At 37.5% G+C, this 23,625-nt stretch overlaps 2 protein-coding genes across 6 annotated transcripts; one reads left to right on the top strand and one right to left on the bottom strand.

Annotated features, from left to right (window-relative positions):
- Positions 1-334: 334 nt before the first annotated feature.
- Positions 335-10,925, bottom strand: mks1 (MKS transition zone complex subunit 1). The gene is made up of 18 exons (XM_044141575.1): positions 10,477-10,925; positions 10,271-10,392; positions 10,096-10,148; positions 9,307-9,474; positions 9,077-9,171; positions 8,827-8,955; positions 8,561-8,665; positions 6,197-6,305; positions 6,056-6,112; positions 5,856-5,898; positions 5,715-5,777; positions 4,956-5,026; positions 4,809-4,878; positions 3,896-4,003; positions 3,401-3,534; positions 2,642-2,724; positions 1,137-1,234; positions 335-727 (listed from the first exon to the last, which is right to left on the bottom strand). The coding sequence occupies exons 1-18, from the start codon at positions 10,551-10,553 to the stop codon at positions 624-626; spliced, it is 1,689 nt and encodes a 562-aa protein (XP_043997510.1). The 5' UTR covers positions 10,554-10,925; the 3' UTR covers positions 335-623.
- A 924-nt stretch (positions 10,926-11,849) lies between these two features.
- On the top strand, positions 11,850-23,104 carry zw10 (zw10 kinetochore protein). Of its 5 annotated transcripts, none has more exons than XR_006373016.1 (17): positions 11,850-12,061; positions 12,609-12,743; positions 12,821-12,922; positions 13,005-13,082; positions 13,842-14,001; positions 14,164-14,316; positions 14,806-15,003; positions 15,094-15,230; positions 15,308-15,490; positions 16,417-16,640; positions 16,727-16,798; positions 16,880-17,049; positions 18,076-18,206; positions 18,496-18,627; positions 19,103-19,159; positions 19,251-19,881; positions 21,222-21,339. XR_006373016.1 is itself a non-coding variant. In XM_044141571.1 (17 exons), the coding sequence occupies exons 1-17, from the start codon at positions 11,957-11,959 to the stop codon at positions 22,658-22,660; spliced, it is 2,352 nt and encodes a 783-aa protein (XP_043997506.1). In that variant the 5' UTR covers positions 11,850-11,956; the 3' UTR covers positions 22,661-23,104. The 5 variants fall into 5 exon arrangements, 4 of the variants coding, with proteins under 4 accessions (XP_043997506.1, XP_043997505.1, XP_043997508.1 ...); XM_044141571.1 differs by lacking the exon at positions 19,251-19,881 and adding an exon at positions 22,540-23,104 and having other exon boundaries at positions 18,076-18,197; positions 21,222-21,424; XM_044141570.1 differs by lacking the exon at positions 19,251-19,881 and adding an exon at positions 22,540-23,104 and having other exon boundaries at positions 21,222-21,424.
- The last annotated feature ends 521 nt before the right edge of the window (positions 23,105-23,625 follow it).

Below are 23,625 nucleotides of genomic sequence, written 5' to 3'. Positions count from 1 at the left end.
TTTCACAAAAACTTTTCAAATCTACCAGATTGCAAGCTAATTCTACCAGTTTTTCAATCAGATTCAGGTCTGGGTAATTCCAAGCCTATTACTATCTTCTCTTCTTCTATTGTAGGAAGGACAGGTTTTCTTATGTGACCTGCAGACAATGCTAAACACCACTCAGGTCAAAGTTGAAGTCTTTGGGTTTAGATCAACAGCTAATATTGGTAATGTGATGTTCACCCCCACTAGCTTTCCTGTAAAATTTACTGAACAAAATGCATTTTATGTGACAACAGATTAAAAGTGGCTATATTCACAAAGAAAAAAATAGAACACACAGATAAGCAAATTTTTATGTTTGCACATTTATTTCACAATACTTGCTTCATTATGGAAGTAAATTACAAATTGAATGAAAAATTAATGACAAAAGTATAGATAAAAAGAATATTTTCTCTTTGAAAGTCAGTCCTTTTTTAACCAAAGACTAACATTAACTATGAAATAATATAATGCCAAAGGGAAAGAATACAAGGAACCTGGCATTCCTTTGCTTAACAAGCTATTACTCAGAACACATTTGTGTTTCTGTATGCACAGATGATATGCTGGCTCTGCTTTCAGCTTCATTTTGACTCCTATGCAGAGGACTCCGGCTGGAGTTGGGCAGCAGAGTTAAGAACATCTCTTGGAAGACTTTCTCTGGCCTCTTGCAGCCTTTTATGAGCCCTCTGGTAGGCCTCTAAAAGGAAACAAACAGGTGCAAGAAAAATCATAATCATTTTATATTGAGCAATGATGTGGAAAGGAGACTTCAAACAGATTTTTAGCCATAAAAACTGTAGGGACATACTGATGCAAGCATGCCCAAAGTCACATGGACATGTAGCAAGAGGAAGCTGGAATTGAACCTTCAACTGTCAGATCTCAAGACAACTGCTCTACCCAGAGAGCCACAGTCACCCATAAATACTTCTATTTGATTAAAATGAAATATCACATAGAAATCATTTCTGAATAATTGGTGTCATTTCTGCTGTCTTTATACTGACTTTCTAACCATTTACGACATACATGGAAAGAACAGTTTCAACAACCTAACCACAAATTCCCTAAAATCAAAACTGAAATTTAACATCAGCAGTTTTTACCCAGGATGCTGCAGACCATTCCCTGTTGGCTAAACCCTCCGAGGTGGTCTACCACTTTCTGTCTTCTCTTCTTCAGAAGGGTAGCATCAGAAAAGGCCCTGAAACCAACAAACCAAATACGCATACAATGAACCAGATATATTCAATTATTCTTTGGTAAGATTAAAGTGTGTACTTCACATTGAAGTTAAATCTGACATTTTGTCATTTTATTTAGATTTTAACAATTTATAAATAATAATAAATAATAAATAATAAAAATAAAAATAATAATAGTAATAATAATAGTAAGACTTTTTTTTCATCTGCATGCTTCTGAATCTTCTCTACTATGTGGCAAATATTTTTCTAGTATTTTAATCGGACGTTTCTTTTGTCACAAATCTAATTATGTGAGTAATTTCTTTAGTTATTGACTGATGATTATGTTTGCTGTCTTGCATGATTTAATGTTCAGTCTTTTTCCTGTTAATGTGTCAGGAAAAAGACACACATTAGAGCATGGAGTTAACAAATTTCAACTTAAGTAATCTGTTTTTTAAAAGGTTGTCTTTACATATCTTTTGTATTTCTTTTCAACTCGTCAATTTTATATATGACAATCTACAAATACATTTTGTAATCATGTGTGATTGAATAAAATTTTTCTTGTAATAAAAAAGCCCATCACCCTTAACAGCCCCCTCAATAAAAATGTGTAAAATATCTCAAAATAAATTCATTATTCATTTACTTTTGGCAATATATTTTGACTTGGAACATTTTACAAAAATCCCAATAGAAAGACTTTGAAAAAATAATTGATCAAAATTTTATTGACACTCCAATGCACATAAAAGAAACTGTTTAAGTATGGGCCATTTATTTTTAAATGCAAATGTAAAGTCCAGGAACTTTAAATGAGTAATTTACAATTTAATGTTTCCCTAAGGCAGTGTTTCCCAACCCTGGTCCTCAAGGCACACTGCCCTGCATGTTTTAGGTATTTCCTTGCTTCAGTGCAGCTGATTTCAATTGATGACTGATTAACAGGTTGAATCAGGCACATTAAAGCAGGGAAACCTCTAAAACATGTAGGACAGTGTGCCTTGAGGACCAGGGTTGGGAAACACTGCCCTAAGGTATTAATATGATCTAATACCCGTTTCGCACATAGACTAAAGTTCATCTTGCAATGCAAACAGAGCAGCATGGTAATGGAGTTTTAAAAAATCTGCAAAGCTCACTGCTGCAGAACTGCAGCAAAGACTGGCATCTCCATGACAACCACTTGACACCATCTCCCCTACTATCCTTACTGTGAATGAATGGAGTCTGCTGAACGCTAATGGGAACAGAGCTGGAGCCATGTTGCTTGGTCATATGAGAGTAACATTCAACTAGTAGCAACAAACATTCTATGTAGGCCCATTTGACTGAAATAACAAAACAATTTCAATATAAAATGTATTCATCAATTGATTCATTGTTCTTTTTAGTTAGCTGGATGTGTGGAAGGAGTTTACCTGGCTTGTTGCATGCAGTGCAACCTAAAGGTAACACTTCCTGTGGTTTCAGCGCAAAAGCCAAAGCGACTCAGCCTCTCTCCCTGAAGCCAAATACAAACATAACATTAAACATTAAACATCTAAGCACTGAGGGCTTTAAATCTTTCATTACTTTTGAAAATGTCTGCATTTCTCTTTTTGAAACATAGATACTTTTAAGTTAGAGACAAACAATAAATGTGATCCCCACAACAGTTTTTATTAAAATTAGATGCCAAAGGGTATGTTTAGGAAAGCGTGTAAATCCACTTCAATGTAATATGTAGTCATTTTCCATAAAATAGGATATGTAGAATATGTAGCACATATCCTATTTTATCAGTGCTATGTATCCTAAAATAGGATATGTACCACATATCCTATTTTAGGATGTGTGTCTGACAAACAATTAGGTATGTTCGTCAGATTAAAAGCAAATTTTACAACTAACAAACCTTTAGCAGGTGTTAAACACGTTTAACTAATCCCACATTTCTGTATTTAAAAAAGTTTTTCATTTGTCTGATGTAGTATTTTAATTATTTATTAATGTGTTTTCATTTGCTGAAAGTGGAAAATTATTATGATCAACAGAAATAAAAGCTTAAAAATAACAGTCTTTATGTAGTTAATCTATATAATGGGTTAGGGTTAGGGTTTCACTTAGTGGCTTAAATGTTAAAGATATTTCAAATGATGGACTGGACTTTATGTGCAGGTTACCAGTTACAAGTCTACCTTAAATGTCCCTGGTACTCTGATGTAGCTGTTATCTTCAAGTTCTGCAGAACCTCCAATAAAGAAGCGCCTCAAAGCAGAAACTGTCCCCGTCTGAACAGGTCTCCATGTGTGACATGTCACTGTGTGTTTACCTTGCACAGAAGCAACAGATATTGCAGACTATTAGAACAAAACATTTCACATCTAAATCATATTTTGCAGTAACTCATTTGTATTCTGACCTTTAGTTACCAGATTAATTTAACATGGTTTTGTAATGTTGCACCATCAGACCAAAAATGAATAAGTAACATTAAGTTGTGGTAAAATATAAGCAAATACTTTCACAAGTTAGTAAATGTAAAAAAAAAAAAAAAAAAGAGAGAGAGAGAGAGAGAGAGAGAGAAAACAGTTTCACAAATCAGAATAAAAGACTGATCTCAAAAATAGAAAAAGTTATTCCTTTTTGTAGCTTCATAAGCTCAGCCCCAGCTTTCAGTGGAGGATTCATACCAGGCATGTCGGGAAATAGTAGATACCCATAGCCTTCAGTTCGGTAACGCTGCCAGAAGTCAAGGGAGAGGACTTTGAAGTAAAGCACCGGCCACTGGGGAATTAATTCTGAAATTAAAAAGAAGTATTATTTTTAATTGTTAGGTGTTTCTGTATGCTTTGAATTCAGCTGGCATATTTGCTGTTAATACACTCAATTTTCCAAATGAGGGACAAATAAAGGAGTATTCTGTTCTATTTCAAGTTGGTCAGTCATTGTTTTACAGTCCAGAAAGATGTAGTGAAATTTTGAACCTTTGTAGAACCTTTTATACTACGCTAGATATTTTTTTACATAAAAACCTTTTCTTTGTGTTTGAAAAATAATCACCATATAAAGAATGTGTATGACTCCATTCTTGATGAAGCAGGGTTGGGAATAACATTGTAATTAACTGAATCAAAGTCTAAAGAACAAGATCCTGAGAACGGCTAAAAAGTGTAGGGCTAATGATTCTCCAAAAATAACTGTACTTCACATTTTTTGTGAAACTATACATTTTTCTTTTGTTTGCTCACATTTATTTTCTTCGCCTCACATCTGAAATTTGATGGAAGCAGTCATGACAAAGTTAGACAGATTTGTAATAGAACATACAAAACTGCTCATCTATGTTTTATATTTTCTAGCAAATAAACGAAGAGCAAGCATATCAATAATATCCAGATATCCAATCTACATTCACTACAAGGGAAGTTTTTCAACATCATTTAAACAAAACAACTTTATTTGCATGTGAAGGTGAGATGCAAAAAGACCAGAAATGTATTTAATAAAATATTTATGTCAGTGTACATGGGGCAATATTCCTTCATGCTTTAAACCACGTTTTTGTGTTGTTTATGCAATAAATAAAATCAAAGAGCTGCTGACCTTCGTTCTCTTTTTCACTCATGTAAAAAGCCTCAAAGCTGAAAGGGTAGCTGAAGAACGCTACGTTTTCCTGTTGACAGATTTCAAATGACAGGTTTTAATACATTTCCTCAGTGATTCTCTAAAGTTAATAAATAAAGTTCACACCTTCCCCATTGATTTGGTCCTGCAGGTCTGAGTAACCCCTGACATCAATTGGAACGGTAAGCTGGACCAATCTTAAACACAGATCAAGTAAATAATGCAGCAGGTAACTCAATATTTATGAAAAATCTTTCACATGTGGATACAAAAACCTAGGAGTCTGCTTTTTTTGGGGACAAAAAAACACTAGCCACTGAAAGTTTAAAGATGGTTGTCATGATCATAAAGAAAATTAGATTTTTGCACATAAAAAATTAGCAGCAGCTAACCGCTAAACCACTAAACATACAAAACAATTAGTGAAAGCTAATGCTAACCATTAAGACAATTGTCTCAGTCTGTGTCACAGATCTTCATCTTCTTCCAGTTGATGACTATTCATCATTCATCATTATTCACCATTCGCAAACAGCAAAGTCCTCACTTTCTGATTTTGCTACATTTAAAGTTGTATGAATAGAATGACTTCACCAAAAACATCTGATGTGACATAAAGTTAATTCAAGTCATGAAAATGGGTAATGTTTTCTGGCAATAATTGGTTTAAAAGACTCATAAACCTCAACCATCTTGAAAATTGACTTACATCCTGACATTTAAGTGGCTAATGGGGAATATTAGAAAACACATAACCTGAGGGGTGAGCACAGAAATTTCAGACTTGAATGATCTTTGCAGTATTATGCTGCTCTAAAAGTAACCTGGTAAAATTAAACCTCAACACGATCAAAACCAAAAATACATACTACATATGTGACTCACTATTTGGCAATTCCATGAAGAAGTTGATGTACAAGTTATTGTATTCAAAGTCATTAGCCGACACTGGAAAAAGAAAGATACATGGGAGTTTCAAAGTATAAATGTGAATTTTCATAATAACTTCCAAACACCTTTCCTCACCTATCTCTCCGTGCAGCAGGTAACGTAGGATACCAACAGGAGGCTACAGGATAAAGCACAAGCAATATTTAATCTACTGTATTACACTAATTTTGAATCAACATCTTTAAACAATACAAAATATTTTTAAGGTTTGGACGGCATGGCCTGAACTGTTCAATCAACAACACAAGCCTTTCTTCTGTTAATATGTCTTTTACCATTTCAAAGTCCTGTCCTACAAGGCTGTTGAGGTACTCCTTGTGTCTGCTATACAACTGCAAGCAAACAAAGGAGAATGCATTAATATATTGGTTGTTTGACTCCAATAATGCAGAAAGTGAACACAAATAATGTCATACATCTTTGTACATGATCTGCTCTCTCTCTCGCTCCTCTGGTTTCATCACTCTGGATGCGTTCTCCAAAGTTAAGCGCCACACTTCTTTCTTCTCCCCATCTGTTACAATCCTGCAAAACAGAGCAAGCATCACTCTGACCATCCATCCATCCATCTTCTTCCGCTGATCCAGGCGACAAGATGGAGCGGCAGAGCAAAAAAGCTGTCCGGGTCGCAAAACAAAAGAATGAAAAGGGATAAGGATAAAGATGTTGGCGGGTTAAAAAAAAGCCGCTGTACTGTCATAGAAGGCTTATGATGAGTAGACTGCCATAGGTGGGACAGCTGTAAACTGTAGGAGAAGCAGCCGTGATGAAGAAGTGTTGCGTTGATATGTAATTGTGGTGTTGCTTCTATTGTTGTTAGGACTGCGAAGACCCAGACGTGTCTCACACCCCCATTGGGATCCTGACCATCATTCCTGAGGACAGGCAGGCCTCCACTGACTCACTGCACCTCCAGTCTTCAAGTACTGCCATCATTTTGGAAGGACGTCTTGTCATGAATGATCTTGGAAATCTTCCACATGCCATGTGTTTGCTCTTTGGACTTATTTAAACTCTGAATTTGGAATACCCTCAACAACTGAAGTACACCTTTGACTTCATCCAAAGGGTGCTTCTCTCACTTGGACATAAATCCCTAAAACCAAAAATACAATCACTCAAAAATCTTCTGATGCAATGAGTGAATGTGATGTGACATTATGGATCAACGTTGATACCTTTACCATTATTGGAAAAGTGATTTTATTTCTTGTTTGATTCTTTTTTTTTGTTGGAGAGAGCATCATTGCATTTGCAGACTACTAAATGGTTTTATGTTATTGAGGAGAAACATTACTTCACTTCCCTACTTCACTATTTACTTTATCAATGTTATGATAAATGTTGGGCTCTAGTATTGAGAATTGAGTTTTTGTTTCACACCAGTCAACAAAGACATTTAAGCAGGGATTCTCAAAGTTTTAAAGACTGAGGGCCATTTGAAGGATTCAATATTAGATTGAAGGCTACCCTAGAAAAAAAGTCATGTAATTTTTTTTCCTTAAAAAAGTCTATGGAAAACTTTGTTTCCAGGTTAGTGTGTATGTAACCACACTTGAGAACCTTGTATTTAAGGTAAACTTGTTTAATTATTAAACATTTTTTTCCATTCAAACTGTTGTCTGTTGGCTCTTCGTTCCAATAACTTAACACTTTTGCTTCATCTTACTTGAACATATCAAGGCAATTGGTTTCCTGATATTTTGCAAGTAATGTGAACTCTTAAACGTGTAAGCATAACTTATTTTTATGAGTACTGCTTAATAGACATAACTCATAATTTGAAGTAGTCATAATTGACATTTTATAGTCAACTTTACTAATGATTTTGAGTTACCTATACTCAAGTTTACTGCCATTGCATGAGTTGTCTGAATGAATATTTTACAGTTAACCCAATTAATGATTTTGAGTTAACGGCACTCAAGTTTACTGCCTTTATCTGAGTGGTCTAAACATAGTTATTTTTAGCAATAACACCTTAAAATGAATTAGCTACTTTACTTGGAGATTTTGAGGCAATCGGTTTCCTAACTTTTTTTAAGTAAAGTAAACTTATTACATTTTACAGTGTATTTCCCAGGTCTCCCACATGGCTTGCAGCACATCCATCCATTCATTATCTGAACACCCTTCTTCCCTAATGGGGTCGGGAGGGTTGCTGGTGCCTATCTCCAGCTGCGTCCCAGGCGAGAGGCGGGGTACACCCTGGACAGGTCGCCAGTCTGTCGCAGGGCAACACAAAGACATACAAGACAAACAACACACTCACACCTAGGGAGAATTTTAGAGAAACCAATTAACCTGACAGTCATGTTTTTGGACTGTGGGAGGAAGCCGGAGAACCCGGAGAGAACTCACGCATGCACAGGGAGAACATGCAAACTCCATGCAGAAAGATCCCCGGCCGGGAATCGAACCCAGGACCTTCTTGCTGCAAGGCAACAGCTCTACCAACCAGTGCTGCAGCCCGCTTGCAGCACAGTGAGTTCTAAAAATTAGTTGACTACTGAAGGTAAGTGGTTGCAATTGATCTAATTATAGGGTACCAGAGTAAAAAGGGTGGATATGAGTGAACGCCACAGTTTATCAATTATGATTTGTACAATTTTTAGAAAACCATTCTTCATTTTTCTTCCCCTTGACAATTCTGAGTTACTTTCTGTGGTTCCATCACAGAAAATCCTAGCAAAACACATTGGAGTTTTTGATAATATGTATAAAAGTTTAGGGGGGATCCTCCATGTCTTTCCTTTTGCTATGATGTGTTGTAAACTTGCCTGTAGGGCTCTCTGCCTTTGTTGAAGTTGGGTTTTACAATGATGGTTCCACTACCATCGGTTTTTATGGTTGCCAGCAAACACTCATTCTCTTTCTGGCCCAACCTGAGACAGCGGGTGCGAAGAATACAAAGTAATATTCACAATAGGTACTCTCAGTAAGTTGATTGGTGAAAAGTGGTGATGGTAAAATCATCACCACTTGATATGCTTCAACTTGAAACATATCAGTTTTGATATAAGATGAACATATCTCTTAGTCTTACTTTCCAGGTGGGCCCAAGTCACCCATGATGTGCATGGTCTGCATGGCATTATTTACCACATGACTGCTCTTGACAAACTCATCTGTGGGATCCCAGTTGATGATTCTTGACTTAGTGATGCTACTATCCCTGTAAAAACAATAGATATTTTTGTAACATTGGACTTTTCACATTATTTTTTTTCAGGCAAAAAGTTTTGCATTATTTAGTTTAATCATTTTATGTTTGCCTGTAGTGGATTTTCACTTACATAGTGCGCCTCTCTTGCCGTCTGTGTCTGACACTGGCCATCCTCTCAGCCAGGAAGGTGGGACTTGATTTGGTCGTGGAGACCAAGTCATTGTGCTGTTTTCAAGACGGAAATTAAAGACAGGATCAAAAATATCAACTATGCAGAGTATAGCAAACAATTAAAACTAATTCAATCCAACTTCTGGAAGAGTATTTCATTCAATAATAATAAAGAGATAACAAATTCACCAGTTGGTGGAGTGGGAAACAGTTGGTGTATCGATCGTGATCAGTGTATGTGAAAATTCTCTGATTGCGTCGCCCGTTGGCCTTATTGAGAGCCCTGATTTCTGAGTGATACTGGCGGTCCAGTGGTGTCTGACAGGCTGCCTCGTTCTGGAACAGTTCTACTTCATACTGGAACCACGGACAGAAACATAGGAGGTAAGGTCATGTAGCAAGAAATAGGAGACCCTATGATAGCATGTGGTTTTTATGACATATTTGGAGACTATGATATTTAAGATATCAATACTCAGTACTATAAATAGTCAAAAAACTCAAGTCAAAGACCATAAAATATTTTGTAAAATGCAATAAAAATGATGAGGAATAAACAGCTCAAGATTTTAAGGAGGTTTAAAGATGTCTCAATAGATACTCACAAATGAAAGACATTTAAAACAACTGTCAACATGCCCAGTGATCCAGACAGTGTTAGTTTGGACACCAAAACAGAGGACACGTTTTGTATAAACCAAATACAGAATTAAAATTTAAAAATGAACGGATTGGCACTTAAGGGAAAGTACTGAAGTAGCACTGAAGTTGATGATGCACAAATGATGGAACATGGGTTCAATTATAAAATTACTTTGATTAAATTGTACATTTTTGAATTTTAAAACTTTACAACATCATTTTTATTGTGTAAAACATGTAGAATATTTGTCCAAATACCAAAAAGGACATATAACTAGCTGTTTTACTAGACCAGTTGTTGGTTTTCAGGGACAAATACTCCACGAAAACTTCTACCTGGCTGAAGAGTTTCTCCTGCCAGCCAACCTCTACCTCCTCTTCATTATCGCCTGTCAACAAAAAACAAGAAATGCCAAATGACTGAGCTCCACTCTCATTACAGTAACTAAATATCCTCTGATATGCTCTTGACCCATCACTATTTGTCCGTTCCGTAAAGTAGTTACAGTACCTGTCTTGCCCTGTGAGGTGAGAGTCTTCAGCTCAATGTCCTTCCTTCCTTTCTGGGACAGAACCTGGTGCTGGAGGTGCTGTGAGAGGACCGCTGTGGAGGTCACCCTCTGTATACGGACTCTGGCGTGCGAACAGAAATGTTAATACCACTGAAACAGACCTTTATCGGTCACATTTAACAACTTTAGTCAAGAAGCTACTTACTTTATTTTTAAGTTTTTGATGGCATCCCGGGAGCGATAAACAGCATCTCCGGTGTGTGTGTTCCAGCACTCTGCCATTATCAAACAATCACAGTGTTCTACATTAGTCAGTCAATCCGTATCAACTTAACATTTGCTAACCAGACACATTTTATAGATGGAAGGTCTATAAACTAAATACTCGATGAGGTAGTTAATCAGCACTGCAGCTAAAAGAAGAAGATTCCGCATGTTCGGCACAGAAAACCGTATAAACGAACGGTTGTCGTTTCCATAGAGATTTTGAGTGGGGTTTTTTTTTTCTTCGTTTAAAGTATGAAGGTTTGCTTTGGATCTCCTTTGATCATTACTGCCATCTACTGATCTGGATGAAAATCTAAGAAACGCGAATAAATAATAATCTATCCGTCCATCCGTTTTCTTTCACCATTGTCCCTAGTGGGGTCGGGAGTTTGCGGTGCCTATCTCCAGCTAACGTTCCGGGCGAGAGGCGGGGTACACCCTGGACAGGTCGCCAGGCTGTCGCAGGGGAACACAGAGACAGACAGGACAATCAACCATGCACACTCAGACCTAGGGAAAATTTAGAGAGACCAATTAACCTGACAGTCATGTTTTTGGACTGGAGGAAGCCGGAGAACATGGAGAACATGCAAACTCTAATAATAATAATAATAATAATAATAATAATAATAATAATAATAATAATAATAATAATAATAATAATAATAATAATAATAATAATAATAATAATAATAATAGAAAATTTGGGAAACAGTGTAACTTTATAAATTATGATGAACTAATTATTACATTTGGTAAATTTCATATATTTATAGTTTTGGTTAAGAAAATCTAACTTAGAGATAGGGTGCGAAGCTCAGTGATCCGGGAGGGAGGGACTCAGAGTAGAGCCGCTGCTCCTTCACATCGAGAGAAGCCAGTTGACGTGGATCGGGCTTCTGGTCAGGATGCCTCCTGGGCGCCTCCGTGATGAGGTGTTCTGGGCACGTCCCACCAGGAGGAGGCCCCGGTGAAGACCCGGGACATGCTGGAGGGACTATGTCTGTCCTGGGAACGCCTTGGGATACCCCCTGAGGAGCTGGAACAAGTGGCTGGGGAGCGGGAAGTCTGGGCCTCCCTTCTGAAGCTGCTACCCCCGCGACCCGACCCCAGAAGAAGATGGATGGATGGTATATTTACGCACCCAACTCTTCTTTTAAAAGACATTTGTAGTTGGTTGTGTAATCATTTAATCTTCGACAAAGAACAGTTCAAAGGCATTACAAAAAACCCCCAACTTTAGTGACATTTATGCCAATGATGAGCGTATCTGCATACGTTGTCCAGTAGGGGGCAGTAGTTCACCCCTAACCTCCACCACAGAAGAAGTAGCGGAGTCTGGTTGTACTTAGCGCGGGTGGGCTGTTACTGCTGATGTGTCGTCGTGTTGTTCAAACATTATAACATTACTCTGCAGTATGGCTTCGTTTGTTACCGAGGTTCTCGCCAGCTCCGGGAAGCTGGAGAAAGAGGACCTGGCCAGCAAAATAACCAGGATGTCCAGGAAGGTGGAAGATACCAAGGTAGTTTTTTTTTTGACTAGCTTTAGCCGCTGCTAACATTAGTGTAAAATAAAGTTTGAACTTTGATTAGCTGTGAACACCTGAGCTCCGTTGGGAGATTTAAAGTAACATTAATCTCAGAAAGTAGTCATAGCGTTATTTAACAGAATTCAGTACATCGGCAGGACTGCCATGACGTTATAAAAGGTATAAAAACATTTAGTTAATTCTCTGGTTGTTCTTGAATGCAGCTGTTTCAGCCTTGCTGCAAAAAATGTAGCACTTCTCACTATTTCATTATTTTTACTTTATTTTTACATTTAAACAAATCCATTTCTGAATATTTAATGCGAGTATTTGCTGAAGAGGCAATTGAGTTTTTACAGATGCTCTGATCATATAAACTACCGTAGTTTCGTATGTCTTTCTTACTGAAAGACCAAATTTGTAGAGGGAATGACAACCTTAAACAACATGAATGGAGGCTACATTTAACTTTGTATTTCTGTCATAAGACTGCTAATGCACTAAAGTCCTCTTGATCAAATTTCTTTGTGTTCTTCTGCAGGAGGAAGTGTGCGACATGATAAACAAAAAGTACAGTGAATTTCTCCCAAACCTTCAAGCATCAGAGGACCTGATGCAGCAGGTTGATATGGTCTCGAAAGAAATGGAAACTCTTAAAAACTGCATTGAATTTGAGGTATAGTTTAAATTTAGTTCAAGTGACACTCTACTTGCAGCATTGCGACTATTAAGCTTTTTCTTGTGTGGATTTAGGTGCAGCAGAACATCCATGTGGCAGTGAATGAATACAGTAAGCTGAAGCAACAGCTGGAAAAGAACGCTATGATCATAAAAATGCTTGAACATTTAAAAGAGGTACATGGTATTTGCTGAGCTTTTCTGCTGGATGTTGCAGCCTTTGATTCATTTTACTACTATTTTTTTTTGTGTGATTCAGTTTCACAGTGCGATGGAAGACTTCAACAAATCACTACAGGAGAAAAAGTATGTTGATTCTGCCACCCATCTGGAAAAAGTAAGATCTGCTTTCCTTATAGATTAAATGTTTAGATGGTGATGCAATTGCTCAACCTGTAAGCATGATTTGTTTGCAGGATCATGAAAAATAAAAGATTCTTTAATCCAGCTGCAAAATATTTTATAAAATTAGCTGAATTATTATATTATTCTTGATTGTTTTCTTTCTTTTTACATTTTTCGAAACAAAAAAAGAAATTAAAGCTGTTCCAGACTCTCCCATCTTCTACAAAATACAAATCCCAAAGTTTTCACATTCAGCTCTTTTCATTATTGAGATTACATTGAACGGACATCCCTTGTTTCTTTTTCCACACCAATACTTTGGTTTTTGAATTCCTGGTTGATAATCTGACAGCTAAGTGCAAGTTGATTAAAGTGCTGGGTTTTTCTGTTCTGTGTTGTGCAAAGACTTTATGAAGCCATATTTCTCTTTATGTTTGTGTGTGTGTTAACTTTTCAAGCAATAAATGCCTAACATTAAAAGCTTAATCGCTAATTATGTTAAATTGTTAAACTTTTGATAAAATTTAAATTAAAATCTCACTGCTTCACTTATTGAAAAAAAAATCAATGTAAAAGATACTTCAGGTCTCTTATTACAACTAACATCATTAATTAAAATGAATTTACAAAAGAAAAAAAAGGGAAAAACCTGGTTGAGTATTCATATGAATATTGAAATTACAGCTGCCGATCATACATTTTTTTGTAACTAAATAAAACATTTATGTATATGGATCGTCTTTCTATACAGGCATGGAAAAACATGGATTTCCTGAAGGATTGGAAAACATCCCAAGTGCCTCTGCTTAGTTCCCTGAGCTCTGAGCTGACAGTGCAGAGAGAGAATTTAATTCACCACCTGGGAGATGAGTGGAAGCGCCTCGTCGTCTGGAGAGTACCGTCCACAAAGAGTGAGAGATTTTTAGTTGGAGGCGATCTAGTGGAAAAGAGCTAAGGAATTCTCTCTGTTTAAATATTTCCAATATTTACCCATATTGTTGTGTACAGTTTTGAATATACCTGTTTGACTGTCTGTGTAGCAGTAGCAGTGATGTTTGAAAGTTTTTCTTTAGAATCTGCCGGTCCAAATACCTACCATAAGGTAGAACTGGTGCTGAGTGAAACCTACAGTAAAGATCTTGAGCAGAAGCCAACCCCTCTGCTGTGCTCCGTCCTGCAAGCTCTATCGATCCAGGGAGACCTTCAGAACAAGATCAAACACTTCAGTAAGAACAAGCAACCTTTTAGAGTTTTCTGTATGTTTGCACAGGTTTGGATAAGCTTGGAAAAAGGAAATGGAATGTAAAAATGCAACTAAATACAGGGAATGCATATATTCCCTGATCCTCCTGTCTATAAATATACATTTAAACCAGCTATGTCCAAAGTGTGTCCCGGGAGCCACTTGTGGAGTTTGAAATTGTTTTCTTCAGCCCTTGAGTGGAAATGGACAACAAAATAGGACGCCACTTGTCTAAACATGTACATCTGTTTGCCTTTTTCAGTCTTATTTTCTCCATACATCCTTTTATCCTTCCATCTGTCCATCCTTCTTTCTACTTATCTGTTTTGACTTTAGTTATTTTTCAATAAAGCAGTTGCTCGACGGCTGCAAATGTTCAAGTTTGGAACTTTGACTAGAAGCTATACTGATGAAATCTTTTTATTTTGTCTTTGTGCTTCATATTCAAGCTTTTTTCTTTCTTTCTTTTCAGGTCAGGTTCTGTTGAAGAACATACTGAAGCCTCTGGTTATGTACGCATCCCTTGAGCTTATTGTATCCGAGCAACATGGTGAGGGAACCACTCTGGGCCTGGAGTGTTTAGAGGAGGAGAACAAGGAGCGATCCACTCCTTCTCAAGTCTACAAGAAACTACTTCTCTTGTTAAAGACCCTTCACATGCACCTGCTGGGTAGAAAAGCATATAATGGTATATATTTTTATCCTGAGATAGCCTTAGGCTAAAATCAAATTGCTGTTGTTTTGTTTTTTTTCCCCAAAGATGTTTCCATTGGAGATAAAAAGCTCTCTGCTATCTTTGGAGAGTTGATTTGGGAGGAAATGTCAAAGTGCATCATCCATGACTGTCTTGTGTACTCCATACCCACCAACAGCAGCGAGCTTGAAAGATACAACATTGTACGTACCCAAAACACTTCAACTCTGCCTCTTTATTGAATCATGCTTTTGACTGAATCACATTATCTGTGTCCAAGGTGATTAAAGAGACGGAAGCATTCGAGGAGGCTCTTAAGAATATGGCGTATCTGCAGGTCGATTCCACAGATCTCCTCAAATACGCCAGAGACGTCAACTGCCACTTTGCCAGCAAGAAGTGCAGGGACGTCATCGTAACAGCGCGCAAGCTAATGACCTCCAAGATGCACAACACGGTTAAAGTATGTTTCCATCAACGGTCAAGGTCAGGTCTGCACAGGAAACGGAGAATTCTAATGTATGAATAAAGTGCTGTAAATGCTAAGGACTCAATTATAAAAGTCCTTGATTGTGGAATGCAATTCTTATTGAGTAAGAGTTAAAAAATCTTAATTATGGGAAAAATGCACTTTATCAGAGTTTAAACTAATTTAGGTGTCAATTAATTGTTTACTAACTGGACTAAACAGATTCAAAAAGAAGCATTATGCTGAAAAAAACACATTCAGAGCAGCAATTAAGCCTAAACTGTACAAAGAAATCTATACATTTAGAATGCAAGATAAAACACATTTGTATGGAAATATATTTTACACAAAACTCCTCAAGAGGCAGTTTTAGCTTGATCTGGTTTAAAATCACTAAAGGAATGTTGTATTGCATATTAGGCAAAAAAGTTTGTTTTCTTAGTTTTAATGAAATTTAATAGTTTATTTGAATCTTTTAATATAGTCATAATATTGAAAATAAATGTTTGAGATTTTATGGAAAATTTATAAGATCTGCCAGTTCTTTTATTTGATTAACCATCTGAATAATCAATTCCTAAAATAATCATTTGTTGCAGTCCTAATTCTCATACTTAAGTTATTTTTAATGATTAGTTAGTTATTTTGTTTGCACCATTTGTCGTTCATGGTTCTAAGTGTACAAGTACGGATGATGAAAAAGACAGTAACAACAAGTCGGAAGAGGGAAAATGTTACGAAAACATTAAAAGTGAATCTAGCAATGTGGCCCTGTTCCACCTGGACTAGAATTGATTCTTGATTTAAAAATATGTCAAATATGTAGGAATCTTTCAGCAGCATCCTCGCATTGTTTCCCCCCTGTCAAGTTACTGCAGTCTGTTTCTCTTAGTAGCTTCGCTTCTTTTCTCCTCCATTAGATCAGCCCTGAGTCGAAACTGCAGCTGCCCAAACTGCCTCCTCCCGGTTCAGAGGTGAAAGTGAAGCAGGAGGTGGTGAAGGAAGAGGTGTCGATGGAGAACTCCAAGCAGTTGTCTGCTTGCAGTCTGCGTCTTCCAGCCTGTCGCATCAGCGAGTCTGTGCAACAGCTGATGGAGCTGGCTGTCAACACACTGCGTGAAGCTGTAGGAAGCTCCACTCAGTGGTAAGTTTCAGAGACTTTTACTGTTTAAATACAGCTGGCCTCCTCCTGGGAGAAAAACCAAGCTAATATGTCTCTCTGTTTTTCAGTGCCTTGCAGCTCTTCTTCACTGTGAGAAACATTTTTCAGCTTTTCTATGATGTTGTTCCGACGTACCACAAGTAAGAATGCTTCCGTCTCAGGTCGCATAAACCAAGTACTGTCTCTGGAGAGATGAATGCTTGTAATTTTACTCTTTTTAGGGAGAACCTACTCAAGTTTCCCCACCTTGCTGCTGTCCAGCACAACAACTGCATGTACTTGTCGCACCACCTGCTAACACTGGGGCACCATTTTCGAGCCCACCTGCCGCAGCCCCTCAGTGAGGGCGTCGCAACTTTTGTTGACATGGTGCCTGGATTCAGAAAACTGGGTGAGCCAGCAGTTAAGAAAAATATAGACATTAGAGGTGTGCCAATTGATCGGCCACAGATCATAATTGGCCGATTTCTGTGAAAAAGGAGGTAAAGCAGTGCACAGCTATCAACACTCATCCGGAAGAGCATGATGGTCAGAAAGCTAAACAAATAACCTGTAAAACAGTTCAAGTCTTTGAGCTGGCGGTGTAAGATGCTGGTTCTGCTTTCACTCTTGAACTGCCGCTACGTGCTACTGGTAGTAATATTTCACAAAGGACAACTTTTAGATATCTGGATAGAAGGCTGGAGAAAAGGTCTTTTCCCTCCATATCCACCAGATAGTGAACTCTCACTCCAAAGGTCTGCTTAAAGCTGCAGCATGTAAATTAAAGAAAAAGATTTTAGATATATATTTAAATATGTCTATTATGTCTAAATTAGGTGAATTAATTGCCAGATAATTTTTCCATTTTGCCAGACAATATAGTATCACTTATACATACAGCGAAAAATTTACAGCCATTCCAGGCAATCAGCAATGATCGGTGATTGGCAGAGATCAGCCTCGTAGATGATTGGTATCGGAATTGAGAGCAAAAATCCTGATCGGAGCATCCCTAGTCTTACATTTAATTCATAATGGTCTTAAAAAGTCTTTATAATGAGTTGGTGTTTAATGCAGCGATATCTAAACATTTTGCCAGCTTGTCAAGGAGAGGGCTTCAACAATCTGAGGTAAAAATGCAACTGTAAATGCATTTTTTTTTTATTTTTTTTTATTCAGCTAAAATCAACTAAACATGCAATATTTTCATGAAATGAGCAGAGTGATTGATGGAGATGAGATCTCGAATCATATCAAACCAAAAATTTATACGGTTGAACACAATCGTCTTATCAGAAGATAGGCAGTTTTCTAACTTTCTAGAAAATAAGTAAAAAATCTTGACATTAAAAACTTCCTGAAAGTTTATTTGTATATTTATGGGGCCACACACATTTAGATCTGCACAAGTTTGAGGTTGTCCTCTGTTTATTAGGTGCTCAGTGCTTTTTGGTCCAGCTGAACGTCCAGAGAGCTGAACTCCTTGAGAGACTGTCCACGGCTCACAACTTCTGCAACCTGGATGATGAGGACAACTACACTGCAGCCAGCAAAGCAGTAAGACAGGTGACAGAGAGATACCTGTAATGGTTGAGAGTGTCTAGTGAGGTTTTATTGTTTCATTTTGCAGCAGGTTTATGTGGGGATGTGACCATGTACATAAGGCATTGTCTTGGCTTACTGTCGGTGTCCATCTATATCGTACGGGAACAGTTTTATATATTTATATTTTATGAATAAACTTCAAGCTCCTGTACACAATAAATGTGCCTGATAAGTGAAAAATGCAGCTTTATCATATAATGTTTTTTCATTCATTCATGGATTATCACTAATTGCTGATGTATGTGTGCAGGTGATTCATCAGCTGAAGCAGCTGGGAACCGTGTGGCAGGACGTGCTTCCTGTCAGCATCTATTGTAAAGCCATGGGCAACCTGCTCAACACGGCCATCACAGAAATTATTACTAAAATCATGATGCTTGAGGTTTGTTTTTTGTTTTTTTTTTGTTTTTTGATTTTATGCAGTTTACATCTATGTGTTGTTGACATGTGATGTACTAAAGGTGGTCTATGGCGTGAATTTTTATTTTATGTGGAAAAAAAAAATATTTCACCCTAGTTTTGGGAGCCTGAGGGGGTCTTTATAATATATCAATCAGAAAATGTGCTCCAAAACCCCCCCAGATTTTGGTTTGTTGTCTCAGGGCAACAAGATGCTATGAGGGTACTAAAACGCCAAGGTTTTCTTTAAGTGGAATGATGAACAAACAAGCAATAAATACATTAGAAGAAGTTTTATTTCAACAACAACGATTTCAACAAGTTTCCTTTCAACAAACAGCCACAAATGGTTTATCAATTAGTGCATTAGAGATTAGCTGCAGTGTGTGTTTGTTTCCAAATACATGTTCCTGTGGGGTACTGAATGGCTCTGTGTTTCTCTTTTTTACAAAGTACAGTTTGTATTATTCTGTATGGAACCTCATGAAGCAGTTGCTGGTGGATGTGAAACAAAGGTGGGCGTCACATTTTTGGCACTTGGCTTTAGGTGTACCTTTGCATCTTGGTACCTTGCATGTCCCTTTCTTTTCATCCATGACCATCCAGTGGGCTGTGGCATCCAGACGCACATCAGGGACCAGGATAGGTGTAGTGGGTCCTCTTCTCCTCTTCTCTTCATACTCCCCAGCAATTGTGGAACTGGGATGACCTCTCTTACGCTCCAGATTCTTACCACTTTTGCACAATATATGCAATATATGACTTGAATGTATAAAGCCTCATCTGTTCCTCTTTTCTCATCCCAGTGCTGCTGCAGTCTCTCTTGTAGAGCAGCCAGGCAGTCACGATGGTCATGTCGATAAAGTGGAACATCAGCCGATGGTACCACTTTTTCGACCTGATTTTGTTGCGGTACAGTGCAATGAGGGAGTCCAGCAGATCCACTTCACCCATATTCTTATTGTACTCTCTCACCACAGCAGGACAGGGAACTTTGATGATTATTTTTTTTGCTTGCCATCCCACCTATCAACATCGGTGACTGGGTGTGCTCCAATGTAAGAAGACTGACTGAACGGTTATCATACCATTTCACAGCATGCAAGGTGTTTTCTCCAACCATGGCGATCTTCTGTTCAAAAGATCCACGCCCAGTTCTCTTCAACTCAACATCACACATCAAGTTGACACCTGGTAGTCTGTTGCTACGAACAGTACCAGTACAGTGAATTCCCTGGTGAGCAAGTGTGAGAATGAGAGGGACACTCGTGAACCAGTTGTCAAAGAACACCTTGTAGTTCTGCTGTCTGGGTATTGGCTAGGCCAGGCGGAGAACAACATTGCCACTTGCTCCTACATCTGGCAGCTCAGGTGGTTGCACAACTCTCCCTGTGTAAATCTCAAAATCCTCAAGCTCACTGTCCTCACTGTCAGAAGGAATGAGCCTAACCGCTTGATCATGTTCCTTACGCCCATAAAATCTTTGTGCATCCATTTCCTGTGAGTAATAGTTGATAGTACAGAAAAAAATTTATTATGTTGATAACTACACGTCCCTACACATCTCCATCCATGAGCATGTTATAGTTCACACAAAAGTGGTCTAACTGCACAATGTTGCCCTGAAGCAACGAATGAAAAACTGCCATTTTAGTATATAAATGAATCTTTACTCAATCAAATATGCTTTTTCACTTATTCATGCACATCACAGATATTATTTATACAAAATTATTTAAATTTAAACATGTAAAAAAGTGAAATTTATCTTACCTTCTGCTAGCGGTGTGTCCGGTCCAAAAAAGGATTGTTTCACCCCAAGACAAAGGTCAAAGCCACGTCCAGCTCAAATTTCATTCGTCACAGACATATCATCAGACTTTTAATGTGATGTTTTACTTAAAAAAATTTAAAGGGGTGGTGTGTGGGCCAAATTAGTGGTTTGTTGCCTGAGGGCAACACAATGCCATAGAGGGTTAAAAGTTAATTTAAATTACTGTATGTTCTTAATTCACGGTGAACCAAATATTGCTAAGATTAGTCAGTTTCAGACCAAAAGGGTTTATTGAATTTTAAGAGGGCAAGATTCCTTTTCATAAACTATATAAAATAAATGGAGTCAAATAATTAACTTAGAAAAATGCTTACAAATTTCTTCCTAAGATTGTACTTAGTTTATTACATTTTGCTATGTAATTTACTATGAAACAAGAAAAAGAAGAAACCTTTAAGTTAAAGTCTTCATTGTAATGTTTTTATTACATTTAAATGTAACCTAATTTAGAAAATTGACACCCAAGTTTATTTCTCTTATTAAATGTATGAAAGAAAAACTCAAAAATACATACTTTCATAAGATCTTAAGACACTTTATGACACACTTACCCACATATTGAGTACATTTAATATTCCAATACAATGAGGAAAACTATTGGAATTTAATTTCCAGGTCTAGATAAGTAAGGGAAAAAACATTTTCTCCAGCCTTAATTTTCTATCCAGATGTCTAAAAGTTGTATTCATCCTTTCAACTATCTGTCATCTAGCATATAGAACTAATTGGGGTTTTATGTGCAGGACATTTCCTCTGAGGACGGAGAGCACCTCCATACCCTGTGCCAGACCATCATTGAGGAAGGCCCACTGGTTTTCATTCCCCTGGCTGAAGAAAACAAAAATAAGAAGTATCAGGAGGAGGTGCCGCTCTACGTGAAGAAGTGGAGTGCTTTCAAGGAGCTTGTCATAGTGCTACGAGCCAACCTGCAAGAGATCGTTGACAGGTTAGAAGCACTAAAAAATGTCAGTCATTCAGCTTAGACAGGGGAAACAGGCAAAAATGACAAACTATCTGCATCCTACTGAGCATGGGCGTAGGTTTGGGTATGGACGGTCGTGACATGTCACGACCAATATTCAAGGGATATAAAATAGTCCTGACCAATTTTTGCCATATTTATTAAAAAAAAACCCAACATATGTATTTTTTAATAAAAACAAAATAAATAAACGAAAATCTACATTGATTAATTTAATATTTCGATATACTACGCAGTGGTAGCATTCATTTTAAAATTCGCTGTTATGAACTATGACGACCCATAGTTCATAACTATGGGTCGTTATGAACTATACGCCGCTATTGGTTCAAAGAACGTGGATCTACGTTCTTTGATTGGCTGCAACAGGCGGCGGCCAGCTGGCCACACGCGGAACGGAAGCTTGGTCCATGGTGCTGAAAGTGAACGCGTCTCCTTCTGAGTTTGACATTTATTATGAGTCTCCGAGACCATGTCGCCACCAAAAAAGAAAAGGACGACAGACATTAGAAGTTATTTCGCTACCTCGGCTGTAAGTACAGTGAGTGGACCCATAAGTTAGATATCTATCACGCAACGCATTTGTTGTAAAGTCCGGGGTTTAGTAAGGTCAGCACTGAATGTGAGGTAGAATAGGTCTGTTAATTATGTAATATTTTTTCACATAGGATGCTCAGACAGCTTATTAAGCCAATGTGGTGCCCACCCAACCCCACCCAACCCCACTCCACCCCACTGGTCACAAATGGGCGGTGCGGGAGGGGGAGGGAACCGGGGTCAGTAAGTTGTAAGGTCCCACCAAAACTTAGACCAAACCTACGTCCTTGCTACTGAGTGTCAAAAATTTGGAGCATTTTTTAAAATAGCGGCTTTTTAACAATATTGAAGACGAGCATCTTTCTAACGATTGTTGTCTAAAAGTAAATACTCAAGCTCATTTTAATTTATCATGTGATTAATTGGTTTATTGTTTATCATTGTAATCTTTCCAGTGGTGTTTCTTATGGAAAATAAACTAACAAAAACACTTTTTTTCCCTCCAATTTTGACTTTCTTCTTTCTGGGATTCTTTTTCTCAGATGGACTGATGGTAAGGGTCCCCTGGCTGTAGAGTTCTCCAGTTCGGAGGTGAAGAGTCTGGTCCGAGCTCTCTTTCAGAACACTGAGAGGAGAGCTGTTGCTTTAACCAAGATTAAATAGACTATTGGGAAAAACAACAAAAGCACCAAGCTGATTGTGTTGCACCTTTTTTCTGTGTGGAAAATCTGACCTTACTTTTACTCATTGTTTTATGTAAAACCTTCACCTGCATGAGAGACTAACAGATTGCTTAAGAAAGGAGATGGTGCTGCGGAGTGTTATTCATGCACAAAACTTCTGTACATTTCACTGCCTCAGTTGTGAAGCTTTGGTTTTTGTTTAGAAGTTTTCATATGTTCACATGATGAAATTTCCAGTTAATTAAATCTCAGCTTAGTTTTCTTTTCAAGTTCTGTTCTTTTCTGTACATATGTCATTTTACAAAACTGTTTAAATTTAACATCCAGGAAGTGGTAAATTTCTTGCAAATGACATGAAACTGAACTTTTCTGTAATGTATTTATTATTCCTTTAAATAAACCAAAATACTTTGCTTCTCTTCAACTTGACCTTTTACTCTCTGTTTTCCTCATAAATGAGAAACAACCCTGTTTTGAACCTTGAAAGGAAAATGTTTTGTCCTGCTGACTTTTCTTAATAATGTGGTCTAACAACATATTTGGGCGTAATCGAATGCTTGAAACTCATGAGTGACAATTAGGGACTTTCACATATCTGCTTCAACCCTAAGGTACACGTTCATAGGCATGTTCATTGGTTCATTGGTTCACAGAATTATATGCAAGTATGGTAATGTCGATCTAACTTTCTAGGAAGGAGATGGGTTCTGAGTCCCAGAATTGAACATGTTTTGTTGGTTTACTGAAGATGATATTGTCATCCACAGTGAAGCAAATGTTGCATCATTTTGAACTGCAAGGCCACTCAGAGGACGACAGGATTACTCCAAAAGTAACATGAATGCAGATTACATTTTACAAATCACACAGTCATATATATATATATATATATATATATATATATATATATATATATATATATATATATATATATATATATATATA

Source organism: Gambusia affinis, linkage group LG15 (assembly GCF_019740435.1).
Source record: "Gambusia affinis linkage group LG15, SWU_Gaff_1.0, whole genome shotgun sequence".
Classification (NCBI taxonomy): Eukaryota; Metazoa; Chordata; class Actinopteri; order Cyprinodontiformes; family Poeciliidae; genus Gambusia; species Gambusia affinis.
The sequence above is the reverse complement of the archived record's forward strand: the minus strand, read 5'-3'. Positions and strand labels throughout refer to the sequence as shown.

Bases quoted from the DNA above. Each gene is read 5' to 3' on its own strand.
- mks1 (XM_044141575.1), bottom strand. From the start codon at position 10,553: ATGGCAGAGTGCTGGAACACACACACCGGAGATGCTGTTTATCGCTCC. The intron at 10,393-10,476 runs GTAAGTAGCTTC...TTCGCACGCCAG, and splicing joins ATCAAAAACTTAAAAATAAA to AGTCCGTATACAGAGGGTGA. The intron at 1,235-2,641 runs GTAAACTCCTTC...TGTTGGTTTCAG, and splicing joins CACTGCATGCAACAAGCCAG to GGCCTTTTCTGATGCTACCC.
- zw10 (XM_044141570.1), top strand. From the start codon at position 11,957: ATGGCTTCGTTTGTTACCGAGGTTCTCGCCAGCTCCGGGAAGCTGGAG. The intron at 12,744-12,820 runs GTATAGTTTAAA...GTGTGGATTTAG, and splicing joins AAAACTGCATTGAATTTGAG to GTGCAGCAGAACATCCATGT. The intron at 19,160-21,221 runs GTGGGCGTCACA...TTTTATGTGCAG, and splicing joins CTGGTGGATGTGAAACAAAG to GACATTTCCTCTGAGGACGG.